General features: G+C 32.6%; 1 protein-coding gene across 1 annotated transcript in view; it reads right to left on the bottom strand.

Annotated features, from left to right (window-relative positions):
• Positions 1–14,050, bottom strand: part of MAT1A (methionine adenosyltransferase 1A) — a 46,508-nt gene extending 32,458 nt beyond the window's left edge. Inside the window, exons 1-2 of the mRNA XM_051981967.1 lie at positions 13,734–14,050; positions 652–729 (exon numbers count right to left, since the gene is read on the bottom strand). Coding sequence (XP_051837927.1) covers positions 652–729; positions 13,734–13,827 — 172 coding nt within the window. The 5' untranslated portion in view covers positions 13,828–14,050. The remainder of the gene's footprint in view (positions 1–651; positions 730–13,733) is intronic.
• Between the last annotated feature and the right edge of the window lie 1,806 nt (positions 14,051–15,856).

Below are 15,856 nucleotides of genomic sequence, written 5' to 3'. Positions count from 1 at the left end.
ATAAATTGCGGGCTACTCTGTAGAAGGGTGGTTACTGCTCAATTCTGGGTTGGACTAGATGGTCTTTGAGATTCCTTCCAATTATAAAATTGTGACAATTTAAAAATTCAGAAAACATAGTCTCTGGGTATTTTGGTCACTTTATTAATAAGGCCAGTATTTTTATTGTTAAAAAGATGATTATTTAACTAACTCTCTTAGATCAAAGACCCTTATGGGGATGGGTTCAAAGAATAGGTTTGTATGAGGGGTGGTAATCAATTCCAATTAGCTAACAATTGATAAAAGAATGAATATTACAATGAGAGGGTGGACTATATTAAAATGAGAGTCTTTCTGTATGTGACTTGGGTCACCAAATCTTAGTCAAAGAGACTTATCAATTTCCAATCACCTGTCTGACAAAAGGGATGAACCACAATTTCCCAGACTTGTCTGAGCAAACACTAGCAGGAATATATCCATTAGCAAAAATTTGGAATTTCTTTTACTGTCTGATTAGATCTTGCCCTAGGTAAATCATTAAGAGAAATTTCCCACATTGGTTGGTTTTTGATGAGGAAGTAGAAAAAGAAAATATTATAATTAACTATTAAATACAAGAGAGAAATAATCATTTCTCCCATAATCATATAATTTTGGGATTCTTACCACAAGCAACTTTGGCATTTGGGTCTTGTTTGAGATGGGCATCCAGCACAGCATCACTGATCTGATCACAGATCTTATCTGGAAAAAGAAGGAAACTATGAGTCTAAAATAGCAAATACATAATATATAAATCAACAAATGTGACTATATTGTTAACTATTAATAAAGAGACTATTAGGTATCTTAAGAAATAAGAATTCATTTCAAATATTGTTTCCAAGCATCACTCCTCTCCCAGCTCAACTTTGGGGTCATGTAGAATTTTGTGTTAATCCTGGAATTTCCTGTGAAGAAAAATGCATGCCAAAAATAGTTACTCCAAGACCTCCAGGGTAATTCTCAAACATTTTTCTAATAATATATTCCTTAAATATATCAATATATATCCCCTAATTCCTGAGTACACATCTGGAAAAGTCTTAGAAGCAAATACTCAAGCACTTACTTCAGTGGTAACAAGTTAGAGTAGTGAAATCTGATTGGGAAAGACAGGGTTTCTTGTTTGTTGCTGTATATATATATATATGTATGTATACATATATATGTATGTATATATATTCCATCAAAATATTATACTTTAGCATGTGTAAATTCTAAAACAAAAGTAACCAGGAGAATACTCTAGATTGGCATATCAGTTTAAGTCTTTTCATAAGAAATTCTCTAATCTTCCCAGATGTTTTCCAAATGTCATATGTCTTCATTGTTTTTAATTAAGTGAATAGTTAACTGGAAATCTCTGCAATGGATAAAAGAGAGGTCCAATCTATATTTTGGCATGATTCTTTTCATGTAATTTATTTAGGACGTATTCATCATCTAGGATACTTGTAAAGAGGGACTCTAGATTTGCATTTCCCAAACTAATTTGATCTCAGAACACATCAGTATCTGACATCAACCAACAAAATCAAACATGATGATCAAGGTGTATGGAATTGCACTGGTATATAGGGAGGTCAGATAACTTTGGGATTGAGCAAATTAACCTTATTTTTATATCAAAAAACACCATATTCCATACATATCTCATATGTATTATTTGATATATAGTATTTTAAAGTAGATATACAAATTTTCCCTGTGGTACATTATGTACATCTTGAAGAGCATCATGTTTGGGGGAAACACCTTCAAAAAAAAGTCTTAATTTCATAGTAACTACAGGACAATATGAGATGCCCACATTCAAACTTAAATAACAAAAACATACTTTGGGCACACATTCTCGGATGTCAGATTCAAATTTCAAATTACCTACAAGTATCAATTCTTTAAATAACTCTTCTGAATAACTATAAGAAGGTCACACAATTGTGTGATTACTACTATTAATTAAACCCAGAAACTTCTAAGAATGTAGCCTGGGAACCATCTAAATTGTATCTAAATTGCATTAGGCTCTGGTTGAATAGATATTAAGCAACATGAAACATATTTCTACTGTTGCCTTTTATCGATTTCCTTTATGCTATTTTATACAATATTTGCCTAGCATTATCACACTCTTCTCATATTTTAGTCTCATATTACCAGAGGGAGTTTGCTTGTAATATTTTTTGTTTCTATTTTTAAACTAGCTATATCCTACAAGCATCTTTCAATTATTTACATAAAATAATTCACTCTGGCAACTATGCAACTGAATTTAATTGGAATGTAAATCTATTTTAAACAATATATAATGCCATATATTCCCAAATCAAATAGAATTTATCTTAGTATTTTTAATTGTATAAAATAATTCATTAGTATGGAAGTATAAAACTGACTATAAACACAAATATTTTCCTGTATAGAAAACTTTTTACATGAAACTAAAAAGGAAACATGTCTAGGATCCTTTCATACTCCAACACTAAATGTGTTATATTATGCTGTACATCATATATTTTACTGTAAGTGTACTGTTGGAACAAAATTTTAAAATTAAAAAGTTCTGTTTTCCTCTAACAAATTTATGTTATCTTTAAAATCCTTATCTATTCATATTCATCTAAAATAATTCATATTATCTTTAAAAAACTTAGAATAAATTCCTCTCACTATGTTCCAACATGAAATTTTGAATATAGTTACCTGGACACAGGCCTTGTCCAAAAATTCAAAGCAAAACATTATGAACTGAGAAGGCCATAAAGGTACAGAAAAAGGGATGATTTTGTAAGATCAAAGCAGTAGTAAACAGAGGTACATGTCAAATGGGGGCAGAATGGGAAGGGGAGGATTTCAAATCAAGTGTGTTCAAAACTCCTCATCTTGCTTTAACACTCAGAACATCTGAACAGAGTCTACATCAGGGATCCTCAAACTTTTTAAATAGGGGGCCAGTTCACTATCCCTCAGACTGTTGAAGGGCCGGACTATAGTAAAAACAAAAATTTTGTTTTGTGGGCCTTTAAATAAAGGAACTTCATGGCCCTGGGTGAAAAGGATAAACATCCACAGCTGCTGCATCTGATCTACTGCCGTAGTTTTAGGACCCCTCCTACATGGTAGAAACCAGAGAGCCATTTAGGGGCTATGTATCATCCAAATAACAATAGATTATAATGAATAACCTCAATTATAATTTAATGAAACATCACAGTATCCCCTGTCTGTTGGATCTCATTTACATGGGTGGAATAGGAAACAGGAAATAAAATCTCATGATGTGAAAATACCACAATTGAATACACTTTAGTATATACAGAAGAAGAAGCCAAAACTGCATCTGACTGAAGAAAGGACAAACTAATTAAATTGAATTCAGCAAACATCTATTAAATATCTACTATATGTAAGGCACAGTGCTAGATTGGTGGGCGGGGGGAGGGGGGAGGAGAGAGCACATAAAGACACATTCCTTCTTTTAAGCAACTTATGTTCTCTTGTCAAGTGCTTTGCTCACGTCTAGAACCTCCATGAATGAGGCAATCAATCAATAAACATTTATTCTATACTTACTCTATATATCTAGAAGTATGCTAAGTGCCATGGAGACTATACAGCAGTACAAGATAATGAAGACAAAGCCCAGTTCAGGGCACAAAGACCTTCTCAAAATTGGCCAATATCCTTTAAGTTCTTTACCATATTCAACATTCTCTAAAGTCTTACTGAAGCACTAGGCATTGACCCATTTAACACCTTACACCAAGATAAGGTCAAAATGGGTTCATGACCTAGGCATAAAGAATGAGATTATAAATAAATTGGAAGAGCATAGATAGTTTACCTCTCAGATCTGTGGAAGAGGGAGGAATTTATGACCAAAGAAGAATTAGACATCACTATTGACCACAACATAGAAAATTTTGATTATATCAAATTGAAAAGTTTTTGTACAAACAAAACAAATGCAGACAAGATTAGAAGGGAAACAATAAACTGGGAAAACATTTTTACAGTCAAAGGTTCTGATAAAGGCCTCATTTCCAAAATATATAGAGAATTGACTCTAATTTATAAGAAATCAAACCATTCTCCAATTGATAAATGGTCAAAGGATATGAACAGACGATTTTCAGATGAAGAAACTGAAACTATTTATAAACATATGAAAATATGCTCCAAATCATTATTAATCAGAGAAATGCAAATTAAAACAACTCTGAGATACCACTACACACCTGTCATATTGACTAGAGTGACAGGGAAAGATAATGTGGAATGTTGGAGGCGATGTGGAGATATATATATTTGTCTCTCTGATCAATAAATTTGAAGAATTCATAACGAATTCTCTTCACTTGCCTCCTGACAAACATACTCTTATTTCAGAACTGGAGCTGGACTTCAACAAGTGGCGGCTAATATACCAAACTTCACAATGAACAAAAGTTTAGGAGCACTAAAAATAGTGCTAAATATCATCAGGCTGACACAGAGGGAGAATATCAAATATCAGATAATTATAGAATATAAGATATCAGATATCATATAGGAATATATATAATAAGATAAAATTTATGATTGATTATTGTCCAGCTGATATCAATATAGTACTCATTGAATCTGAATTAAGACAAAATCAATCAGATAGCAGGGAGTGAGGATATTATCTGAAAGTATTAATTAGATAAAGAAATAGGATTGGGAGATATTCTAATTTCTGTATTCTCTATTTTTGAAGATTTCTCCAACTCTCAGAGATAGTTCCCTTAAATCCTTAAAGTAAACTCTCTTATTGGTACCCTTGAGGCCAAAGACTTCAAAGAGGAGACAAATTAGTACTTCCCCCCCTCCCCAGGCTTCCTATTCAGATCTTTCTCATAGACACAGACCAGAAAAGAAGTCAAATCCTTATATTTAGGGGCTAGTTCATCAAAACACTTTAGAGAGCTAAAGAAAGGGAAAGGGATAGTCCTTTCAAAATACAATTAGTCTTTCCAGCTCCTGATCTAAATAATGCATTTCAAATTATAAGATCGCAAGCCAGTTTTCAATCAGTAAGAGGAGGCAAGTTAAAACTCCATTGAAACACCCTGCCTTTTAAAATGCTAATACTGATTTTTAAAAAGGCATTAGATAGGGGAGAATCAACAATACCCTACTTCTCTTCAAACAGCTTCTCTTGGTATCATATGGAAGTACAAATAATATAGAATATATTCTCTCCCCACTAAAAACCCACTTTAGTCCACTTCCTTCTGACATGGTAGGCCTTATTTTAGGATGCAGTTTACAAGCATTGCTAAGATTTAAAGTTATTTTGAATTTTTGAGAAAATATGTTTTGCTATGCCACTCCTCATTATGGTATTTTTCTTAAACAAATAGGGGTAGAAAATAGCACCATATTAATAATACCTTACAAAAAAAAAAAAAAAAAAAGGAAAAGCTTTAAAATACTTATATAAATAAATAAATAAAAAATTCAGGGTGGTGAAGGTTTTGAGGAGCACAGGAAAGGCAGTATTCTGGATGGAATCTATCAATGATTTTTAGGCCGATTCTAAAGTGGAAATTAGAAGGGATTATTTAGTTACTGCAAATAATTATCACAAAATGTTGAGGGCTACTGATTGTTTGGGACTGTATTTGAAATTGTGAACACAAGAATTGGGGAAAATTTTTGTTTTGGAATTTTATAATCAAATTCAAAAAGAAATCTTACCCCCCCCCCAAAAAAAAAAAAAAAAAAGCTAGGATCATTCAAGCAATAGAAAGAGCTATTAAAAAAGCTTTAAAAAGACTCTTGCAATTAACCAGAGACCTCCCACATATAATTCATCAGCCATATTCTAAAGATACTTCTGATAATGATTGGCAAGTTCTATCAACTAGGTATTAAGGTCCAATTGATAATATTTTTAGCTAACGATTTTACAATTCATGACTAAGTATAATGGATATTTCCACAATTAACTAACAAAACTTAGCTTTTTTGTATATGTATTCCACCTACTAATAGAACCTGTCTGTATCATATTTGTTGTGTAAGCTAGATTTTGTTGCCTGGAAAGTGTCATAAAGCAACCAGACAGAAAAACAAAAAAAAACAAAAAACAAAAAAACCTCTATACTGTAGTTTGTATGGTGGAAATTTTTCCTAAAAAGGCCCAACCTTTTTTCTGTGAATTGAAAACCTCTAGCCAAAGGTTGAAAAAATGCACAGAAAAGGGGGTTAGAAAATAAAATTAAAATAACATCTTAGAGATTCTCAAAAGTTTCATGAGCAAAATGGTTTAGCAAAGTCTCAAAATTTTGAGAAAATTGATTATGGAATTTGGAAATTAGGAAAATAGCAGTTTTTTACTAAATTTCTTTGAATTCTATCTTGTCTAGAGTAGGTTTTTTTAGCACTCCAGGTGAGAGTAAGAGTCAACTCTCATAAAATTGCTAATTAGATCGATATCACCATTTTCTAATTCCTCTCATATGCTACAGTATTGTAAGAAAAGCTTCAATAGCAGTAAACTCAAGGCTTTGCATAAAATTACTGCTTGAAGGAATGCAATGGGGTGAGAGTCAGGCTCCACAATTCATCATTCCCAGAATCTTGTCTCCAGCCACACCAGTTTTCACCAGGTTCTGTCCAGCAATTGTTTGAGAAGGATCTGGGTGCCCCTGGCAACACCCAACATGGCAATGTGGAACCACTCAACCTCTATTTTTTGGTAAACTCATCATTCTTTATTTCAGTTACAGAAATATGTTAGCTATGTAAGGTTTATAGCAAATTAATTTATATCTGCCCAGTTTTCTGATTTGTAAAGATAACATATTGATTGTTGCTTAATAAAAAACAAATGCTATATGAATGTTTACTGCTTTATTGGATAAAATTGCTTCATATTTTGATAACTCTGTGGGTTTTTAGATGTGACCAATATATAGTGCTAAAGTTGAGATAAATAATTTTTGGGGTGTGTGTAAATTATACTAAGCAAATTCAACAAGGCCTCACTAGGCCTAGGAAGATACACAGCACAGATAAAGGTGTGTAATAGGATAAGAGTTGGGAGCTTTTGTTCAAAATTAAATCCCTCTGACTCAGTTTCCCAGTTCTGTTTCTTTGTTTCCTACTTGATCATTCCTGATTTTGATAAAGTAAAACTATTATAATTGGAAACAATCTAAACTAAGGAAGCTTTATTTTGTCATGTGTATGCTCCCAGGATGAGGTCTGAAGAATCAGTTCTGATGGTATTATCATACCCCCCATATTTTCCGTTTATGACAAATTCTTATGATAAAAGCAAATGATCAACACAAATTCAAATATATAATAAAATTGTTTTGAATCCAAAAATATGTAGTCATTATATCCTAAATAATTTGGTGAATGATTATTTGGCCTATCTAGATAGATAGATACATACATAGATAAATACATAGATATAGATAGAGAGATAGAGAGATATACATATATAGAGATATAGATATAAAATGTTTGGTGAAATAAATTCTTTATAGGTTTTCAAAATAATGAAAAGATTGTAAGAATGAACTGTTATTTTGTTGTTCATTTGAAACATCTTTAAAATGCATATATATTCTGTGTTCTATGATACAAATATATTTCATTACCTGAAAATTACTGCCCAATCTACATTAGTCTCTTTACATCTTATAGAAGTCCTTATGGACTTGTCTTTCTATCTCAGATAATCCTAACCTCTATTTATTAGATTTGTTTTCTGTTTTAGATTTTGATTACAGTTGCAGCTGAATTGACCATCTTCAAGGAACTAAATCAATTATTGGATACTTCAATCAGAACCAGCTTGCCACTCCCTTCCATAAAGAGATGAGACTCTGCAAGTGACTCAAATCTATGCCTACTCTCAGCAGGAAACAGTTTCTTTTTTTTTTTAATACTTTTTTATTGATAGAACCCATGCCAGGGTAATTTTTTACAGCATTATTCCTTACATTCACTTCTGTTCTGATTTTTCCTCTCCCTCCTTCCACCCCCTCCTCCAGATGGCAAGCAGTACTTTACATGTTGAATAGAGGAAACAGTTTCAGAAGATGAGATCCATCTCCCCTGCTTCCAAAAGACTTTGAGCCCCATTTGTTTTAAGAGAGGGAACTGGAACTGATTAGTGAATGAACCCCCAAATTATTCAATCTCTAGATGAGTCTCCTGTTACAATGTATTTGGGACTTAGAATGGCACAAATTTTCACATCTCAGATATAGGATTGCATGATGTTTTCAAGCCCCTTAGAGATATACTTTACAGCATGTTTAAAAATAACTGTAGATATTTTTAATTGCAATATTGTTGGCTACAGATATTGTTTTAAGGAATGGCACCAGAATTCAACTCATGAATGTGTTAGAAGATATATTGTAGACTGTTTTATCCAGCATCTTGCTTTTACTCAAATGTTTTCAAATTCACTACTTTTGTCGTTATTATGGAATATCCGTCCTATATAATAATGTCTGATAAGATTAATCACAATTGATCCAGGTCAGCAGGTGAACAGGTTTGAGATGTCATCAAGGAAAATTAGAAAATAGTAATAGGAAAAAGATTTGTTGGATTATTTACTGTTGGAATTCTAGCAGCTATATCTATTTCTTAGATCACTTGCTGTTTCAGTTACAGCTCTTATAAAATCTGTTCAGACTGCTCAATTCACAGATAAATAAGCAAAGAAATACATCACAAGTTTTTTAAAACAAATTAATATAGATAATGAGTTAAAACAAGAATTAAACTTTGTGCAACAATGATTAATATGATTAAAGAATCACGTAAATAATTTGTAATCTCAATTACAGCTAACTTTTTAGCAAAAAACATGGCAAGAAGTAGTGTCCATAGAATTGATTTTGACAGCGAGTGGTTTAAAAAAATAAATCCTTTAAAAATCTGACTTCTATACTTTTGCATTTTGTTCTTCCACATGATTTACTTTGTTACCGACTGGTTTAACCTCTTGTGCTTTCAAGTATGTTTTGCAATCATTCTTAACTGTGGGAAGTGAAGTCCATAGACTTCATTTTTAATTTAAAAAGGAAGGAGTTGTAGAGGGCCAAGAGGTAAGAATCCATTTCAGTTTTTAATAATTACAGTAGCTTGGCTCACCGACTTCCCTTTTCTATATACAATTGCAGAGACAGATATTAAATACATTGTTAAAATTTCTCACAACTGAAAAAAAATGCAAATTCAATAGATCAAAGACATACATTTGAACCTAGTACAGGAAAAGCAGCCTAAAATGGAGACTAAAGATATTTGAAAGAAAGGTACTTGAGGACATTGGTATGATAATTTTACTCTGATGTGTATCACAACTATTTATATCTCTATTGAATTGGTCAAGATCTAAGCTTCATCATTTGCATATCAATAGATTGATCTTGTTAGAAAGGATACAAGAATATCAAAGACTATATTTTGTATCAACTTTATAAGCATTGAAGGTATATATATTTATTTTTCTGATCAACAAATTTGAAGAGTTCTTAACAAATTCTCTCTGCCTGGCCCCTGACTAACACACCCTTATTTCACTACCGGAGCTGCTCTTCAACACTTGATGAGAGTTAATTGAGTATGTTCATAAAGAAAGTACAAGCCTTAGTTTTCTGAGGATAGAGTTTTGGTCCCTGAATCAGGTGTACCTGAGTTCAAATCCATTCTCAAATGAGCTGTGTGACACTAGCCAAGTTACTTAACTTGTTTACCTCAGTTTCATTAGTTCTAAAGTGATGTTAATAATAGCATCTACTTCCCAAAGTGGTAAAAATGAGAAATAGCACAAAGCACTTTACAAACCTTAAACAGTGAAAATGCTAGCTGTTATTATTAATTGTGATTACTGGTATAGAGTAAGCTACATTAAAGAATGGTAATAGTCCTTTCTATGTTCTTTTTCTCTAAAAGTATTAACAATCAGCATGCCAAAAGAGGCACAATGTTGTAATATTGACCATATTTGGACTTGGGTTCATGAAACATATGTTTGAATCCCCCCTCAAAGACTTGCTAACTTTGTGACTGTGGAAAAGCCACTTAACTTCTAAGATCCTCACCTTTCTCATTTTTTAAATAGGCATTATAATGGTTTTACTACCTAATTCACAGGTCTGCTCAATAAATGTGAGTAAGTTTTATCTTCATATAATTTTGAATGAAGTTCTCTCAATACATGAATTAGTTCATATTATAATTGTGTACATGCTTTTATCATTTTATACTGATGCTCCTTCCACAAAGAAATGACTAATTCCTTTTCCACGTTGCTTTTAAGGCAAATGAGTTTCCAGCTGTTACTATTGCAACCATCTTTTATGGATGGCTTACAATGTGCTAATCCCTACCCAGGAGTCTTTCAGAGGCACATAAATCTGGCGGCATGCCTCCTATGGAGGTCCAAAAAAGCACTAGATTCCATTCCTGAGAGGTAACATTTTTTTTCAGCACTTAAGAATGATCACTCTTTCTATATAAGTTAAGGAAAGGTACAGGATAAGTTAACATGTTTTTAAATTCCTGTTATGAGCAAGATATAATTGCTATATTAAAGTATTTTATAATCTTTCTGGAGAGATTGAATATATGCATTTGAAAAGTGTCAAATCAATGGTACACCATAGTAAAGACTGGAAAATTTTAATGGAATCTTGAGTACAATCTAATGAAAGGGGCAAAAGGGATGCGCATTCTGTTTATGTTTATTTTTATTGGTATTGTTAAATAGCATAGAAATTATTCCATTGTTATAATCTGAAGCTTCATATAAAGCTAAGGCTAGAATAAAATAAAACTGTTTATATTATCCAAAAAAAATTTCATTTTGAAATAAATTCAAATTCTAACTTTTTCAGTTATTCAGTTATTACTTTAATCCTTCTATGATACGTGAAGTTTTCTCAATATTGCTCATTTGCATGAATATTCATTCTAACTATTAATAGTCAACATATTTGCTGATCTTGTGCTACTCTTGTCCAGAGGGTCTATGCACCATGTAAAGTGTCTTCTTCCAGATCTCTTATGGATATGGATGCCAATGGAGCATGTGGACTGTCTTCCATTGAGAACAAAAGCTCTCAGAATATGTTCATCCTATTTCCTTTTGTAGGCATACATCTCTTCAATAAAATCATTTATAACACTTTTATGTATGATTCCTTATTAATAATATATAGAATATATAGTAATATATATTTTCCTCTCTGCTACTTTTAGGTATTAAAAAACTCAAAATTATCTTACTTTAAATATGGCATATGTTGAAGTTTCCCCAGACTTGATGACCTACAACTATTCTCATACAATGGAAAAATTATATCATCAACTTATTGAATTTGGAGTGAAGAGAAATGATGGATAGGAATTCATCTAAATGATGGTACTTGGTAATCAAAATCATCCATCAATTGACTAAGATTTTCATTTTCCAACTACTCAACACATTAGTATTGTATCATCATGGGCTCTTTGAAAGCCCAAACTGGTCACTGGAAGTCTAAGGTTCCAAATTTTTCTCCAATCTCTAATTGTCAGCACTTCAAAAGCACTTGAAGTTCTCTAGAATGCAGAGGCAAAGCATATACTGGAAAATAAATGCTGTCACAAGCCCAGATACCAAATTTCAAAATTAGTAGGCCAAAAAAATTAAAATAGGAAATAGGAGGTTATAGACATAATAACATTCAACTATTCTACAGAGAGGTGGGGAAAGGACTAATGAAGTACAAGAAAATGTCAGACAGAAAAAAAAAAAAGAATAGGAGACTGGAAGACAGGAATGCTAATAAATATTTACTGGATTGAGTTTGTTTGAGTGAGTAAACGTATTATGTTGCAATACATTTCAAATTATCAACAGAGCCTCTAAGTAATACAAAAGCACATGATGGAACTGCATTTGAGGGTTGACACAATATCTTTTGTTTTAAAAAAAATTATGCAGAGTTCCAAAATACATCTGAACTTGCTGATATTCCCATATCAATACATTTGTACAAGAATAATGTCAAAGAGTAACAACAAATGAAGAAAAAATGTTAATGCTGAGGCAATTGGGTTAAATGACTTGCCCAGGATCCAACAGCTGGGAAATGTTAAGTGTGAGGTCAAATTTGAACTCAGATCCTCTTAACTTCAGGGCTGGTACACTATCCATTGCACCAACTATTTGACTCAACAAATGAAATTTCAATAACTAGCAGCAACAATTAGAATTTTTAATAGTGCCTTCAGGTTAGCAATAAACATTTCATATGAGATTATTGATAGTCCTTAAGATAGCTACTACAGGTATTATAGAAAAGATTTTGCAGATAAGAAAAATGAGGCTCCCAGAAGGTTAGTGACACACCTAATAAGTATTAGGAACAGAATTTGAACCCAGTTCTTAATTCCAGGTCCAACACTCAATCCATAATGTTATTTTGTGTCTTTGGGAGAGCATGGTATAAAATCAAAAGAATAATTTGAGTCAGAGACTGGGTGTGAATATAGCTTTTGTTGGATGGATTGTGTGTTATTGAGAAAATTATTTCTCTTTCTGAGCCTTAGTCTTATCATCTGTAAAATGGGGAGGTTGAACTAGATGACCTCCAACTTCCCTTCTAAGTCAAAGTCTATAATTCTGATTTCAAAGGTCTCTTTGCTTCTAAATCTTTGATTCTGTGAATTTGATCAAGGTTACAACTATTCAAAATGATGATTTCCCTTCACACATTAGTTATTGTTAATATGCCTTTGCAGGAGCAGGAGGGCAAATAATTATCTTTTAAGTCAATGTTTTTTTTTTCCTTCACATTTCCTAAAATAACAGACATTTGATACCATCTCTTTCCTTCTAAAGTACATTCACTTAAATGGAAAACTCAGTGACCCTTGTCCTTGTTTGAGGGAACATTTTCTGTTGACTCAAGCTGCATAGTGGTGGCAGATGAGCATTCAATTTTTTCAAAAATATACATAATTTTAAGTGTTCTGACTATATATATATAGATATTTAGCTGATTAACTTAGCATTATCAATTCAAGCATATTTTCTTATTTTAAAAAAAATAAGATGCTAGTGGGACTAAAATTATTGCATATGTACTTCTGTTTTATAACCTGTTGTTTTATGCTTCCTCTCTGATAGCTGAAAGTTCAACCTTTCTATGAAAATATGTTTTTAGACTTCAAGAATATGAAGCCCCAACCCAATCCATTTATATTAATGACAAGATTATTGTTATTATCATTTGGATTAATAATAATAATAGTTTTATATAGTTTTATATGTTTTACATACACTTTCATTTTATCTTCACAACAATCCAGAGAAATTGATGCTAATATATTATTCTTATTCTACAGATGAGGAAGTCAAATAATAAATGATTTGTCCAGAGTCATACAACTAATGTCTAAGGTAGGATTCAAATTCAGATCTTCCTAACTCGTGATCCAGGGTCCTATCTATTGTATGATCTAACTGTTATGTTTTGTTTCTTTTCAGAGAATTAATCACAAAAGTAATATAGGCTAATACAACCTGCCCTCTTCTATGACATTGTCGATAATAACTGTATTTTTCTTTGGACTACCACCCACCTCTTCCATCCCATGTCACTAGTTGCTAGTGCTTTAACTTTGTGAAGCAGCTCCCAGGCAAGCTAACTTACCAGGATGCCCTTCTCCTACAGATTCCGAAGTGAACATGAAAGCCCCTTCTTCACTCAGAGAATGGTCACACAAGCCGTCCACAGGTCCATTCATGTTGCAACAGTTTCCCTGTAAGTTTCTTCAAAGGAACAGCTTGAGAACTCTGATTGATTGCACCCTGGTTGCCTTTGGGAGCCAAAAGGAATTTCCCCCCCAGCAGAGATGTTTCTATCTAAGAGATTGCTTCTGCCTGCAGAGCTTTGAGCAAGTGTGAGTAGAACAAGAATGTATGAGAAAGTGAATGAGTGAACTGAGTGAGCATGTGCCTCTTCCCCCTATTGGTGTCTCTGGCTGATTGGATCTTTAGTTCCAGTTGCTCCTATATATGGAAAAGTGAAAGTGCCTGAATAATCATGTGAGAAAATTGGAGGAGTTCATTTGCTAGAAAGAGAGGGGAGCCTTCTTTCTTTGGGGAAATTTCAACAATGAACTCTGATTCCCCACAGCACAAAATTCAGCATGGAATACCTCATAAGCCCCAGGGATTTTGCTAAAATTAAGAATCTATGGAGTCCTTGATTGGCTCTATTAAAAATTTATTAATTACTCTCTTTTAAATCCCCTTTGAATGAATAGGAATGTTTTCACATGTGTACTGTTGTTGCATGAAAATAGAAAAAATGTGGGATCAAACTATTCTAGAGAAATGTGAGAAACTAATAATTGGTTTGGAGTAGTGGGAAAGACGGTGGTGTTACTAATCTTTATTGTGAAGTGTTTCTTCCTTGTTTCTTTTCCGTATTTCTTTTTTTCTTCTTTCTTTATTTTAATTTTTTTCTTGTTCTATATGGGCTTCTCTGTTTGCATGTCTTCCTCGAGCTTATCACTAAAAGAAAGCCAAAGCTGAAGTCTGCTTTTGGTTTGCATCTTAGAAGGAAAGCGTGAATCTTGTGTCTTCAGGTCTTCTTTGCCCACATTAATTATTGTAAAAGTATTTCTGCCACTATAAAGTTGTTATATAACAACCAGATGAATTATTACTATATCAAGTTTCCCAGGTTACAGCAGAGAAATTGGACTTTTTTTTTCAGAAAAGGGTTTTGAAAGTAAAAAAAATCATCAGGCATTTCAGTTATGGAAGAGTATGATTTTCTAGAGCCTTTAGGACAGAGATAAAATATTTATTTGTATAGTAGCCTATCTCTAATAACTTCTAAGGAATATCTGTTCACACTGATCCTAAAATCTTCTATTATGGTAAAAAAATTAATCAGTCATATTAGATATATAAGTAGATAATATATTCCTAATAGCAATACCCTCTAATTTATCATTACATATCAAATATGTTTACATTCTTCTGTAAGTTCAGGCAATAAAAATTGAAAGTAATCAGATTGAAAGAAAAATTGGGACGAACAGAAAAACAAATTTCCATTATAAAAGAACAAAAGACCCCAAAACTAATGTCAGATACTTCAAAATTAGCATAATGTGAAAACCATGGTTAGGAACCATAATGACTAATTTCTATATGTCTCCTATATATGTTTTTTTTATTTAAGAAAAGTCACCATATCTGGGGGCATGAATTCAAATCTCTGAAGCAACAATCAACACATTTATAGTTTTCTTAATTGCTTAGTAACTATAGCCACATGTAAATATTACTATCAATGAAACAAAACCAAAGCTCTCTAGAGGTTAAGCAATGGAACCTTGCGTATTTATTCAGCAATATTTAACAAGGAGAAAGCTTTTGGTGGAGAGGTGGAAATGAGTAAAAGGAGAAGAAAAGGCCAATGGCAGGAATCAGATACTAAAGGAGAATCACATTAGGACATGGGATAACCTTTGATACCATCAGTATATTGGGATTCACATTGTTTGCACCTAAAATGTTTCATCATCAATGTGCTTGGCAAATTTCTTCTGCATATATTTGTTTCAAATCAGGAGAGCTAATGTTTAATTTGGACTGTAGACCCATGTTCTTCCCTCAATCGGTTGTTTTGTTTAGTGGGTTGGATTTTTTTTCATATCTACTAAAGATAGGCCAAAGTTGAAGTATCAAACAAATATCTAAGTTTTCATTTTGGAGTCAGAATGAAGTGAACTAGTGTTTTCATTGTCCTCTGCACTG

This window comes from Antechinus flavipes, chromosome 2, assembly GCF_016432865.1.
Source record: "Antechinus flavipes isolate AdamAnt ecotype Samford, QLD, Australia chromosome 2, AdamAnt_v2, whole genome shotgun sequence".
Classification (NCBI taxonomy): Eukaryota; Metazoa; Chordata; class Mammalia; order Dasyuromorphia; family Dasyuridae; genus Antechinus; species Antechinus flavipes.
This window is presented reverse-complemented; position numbering and strand designations above follow the sequence as displayed.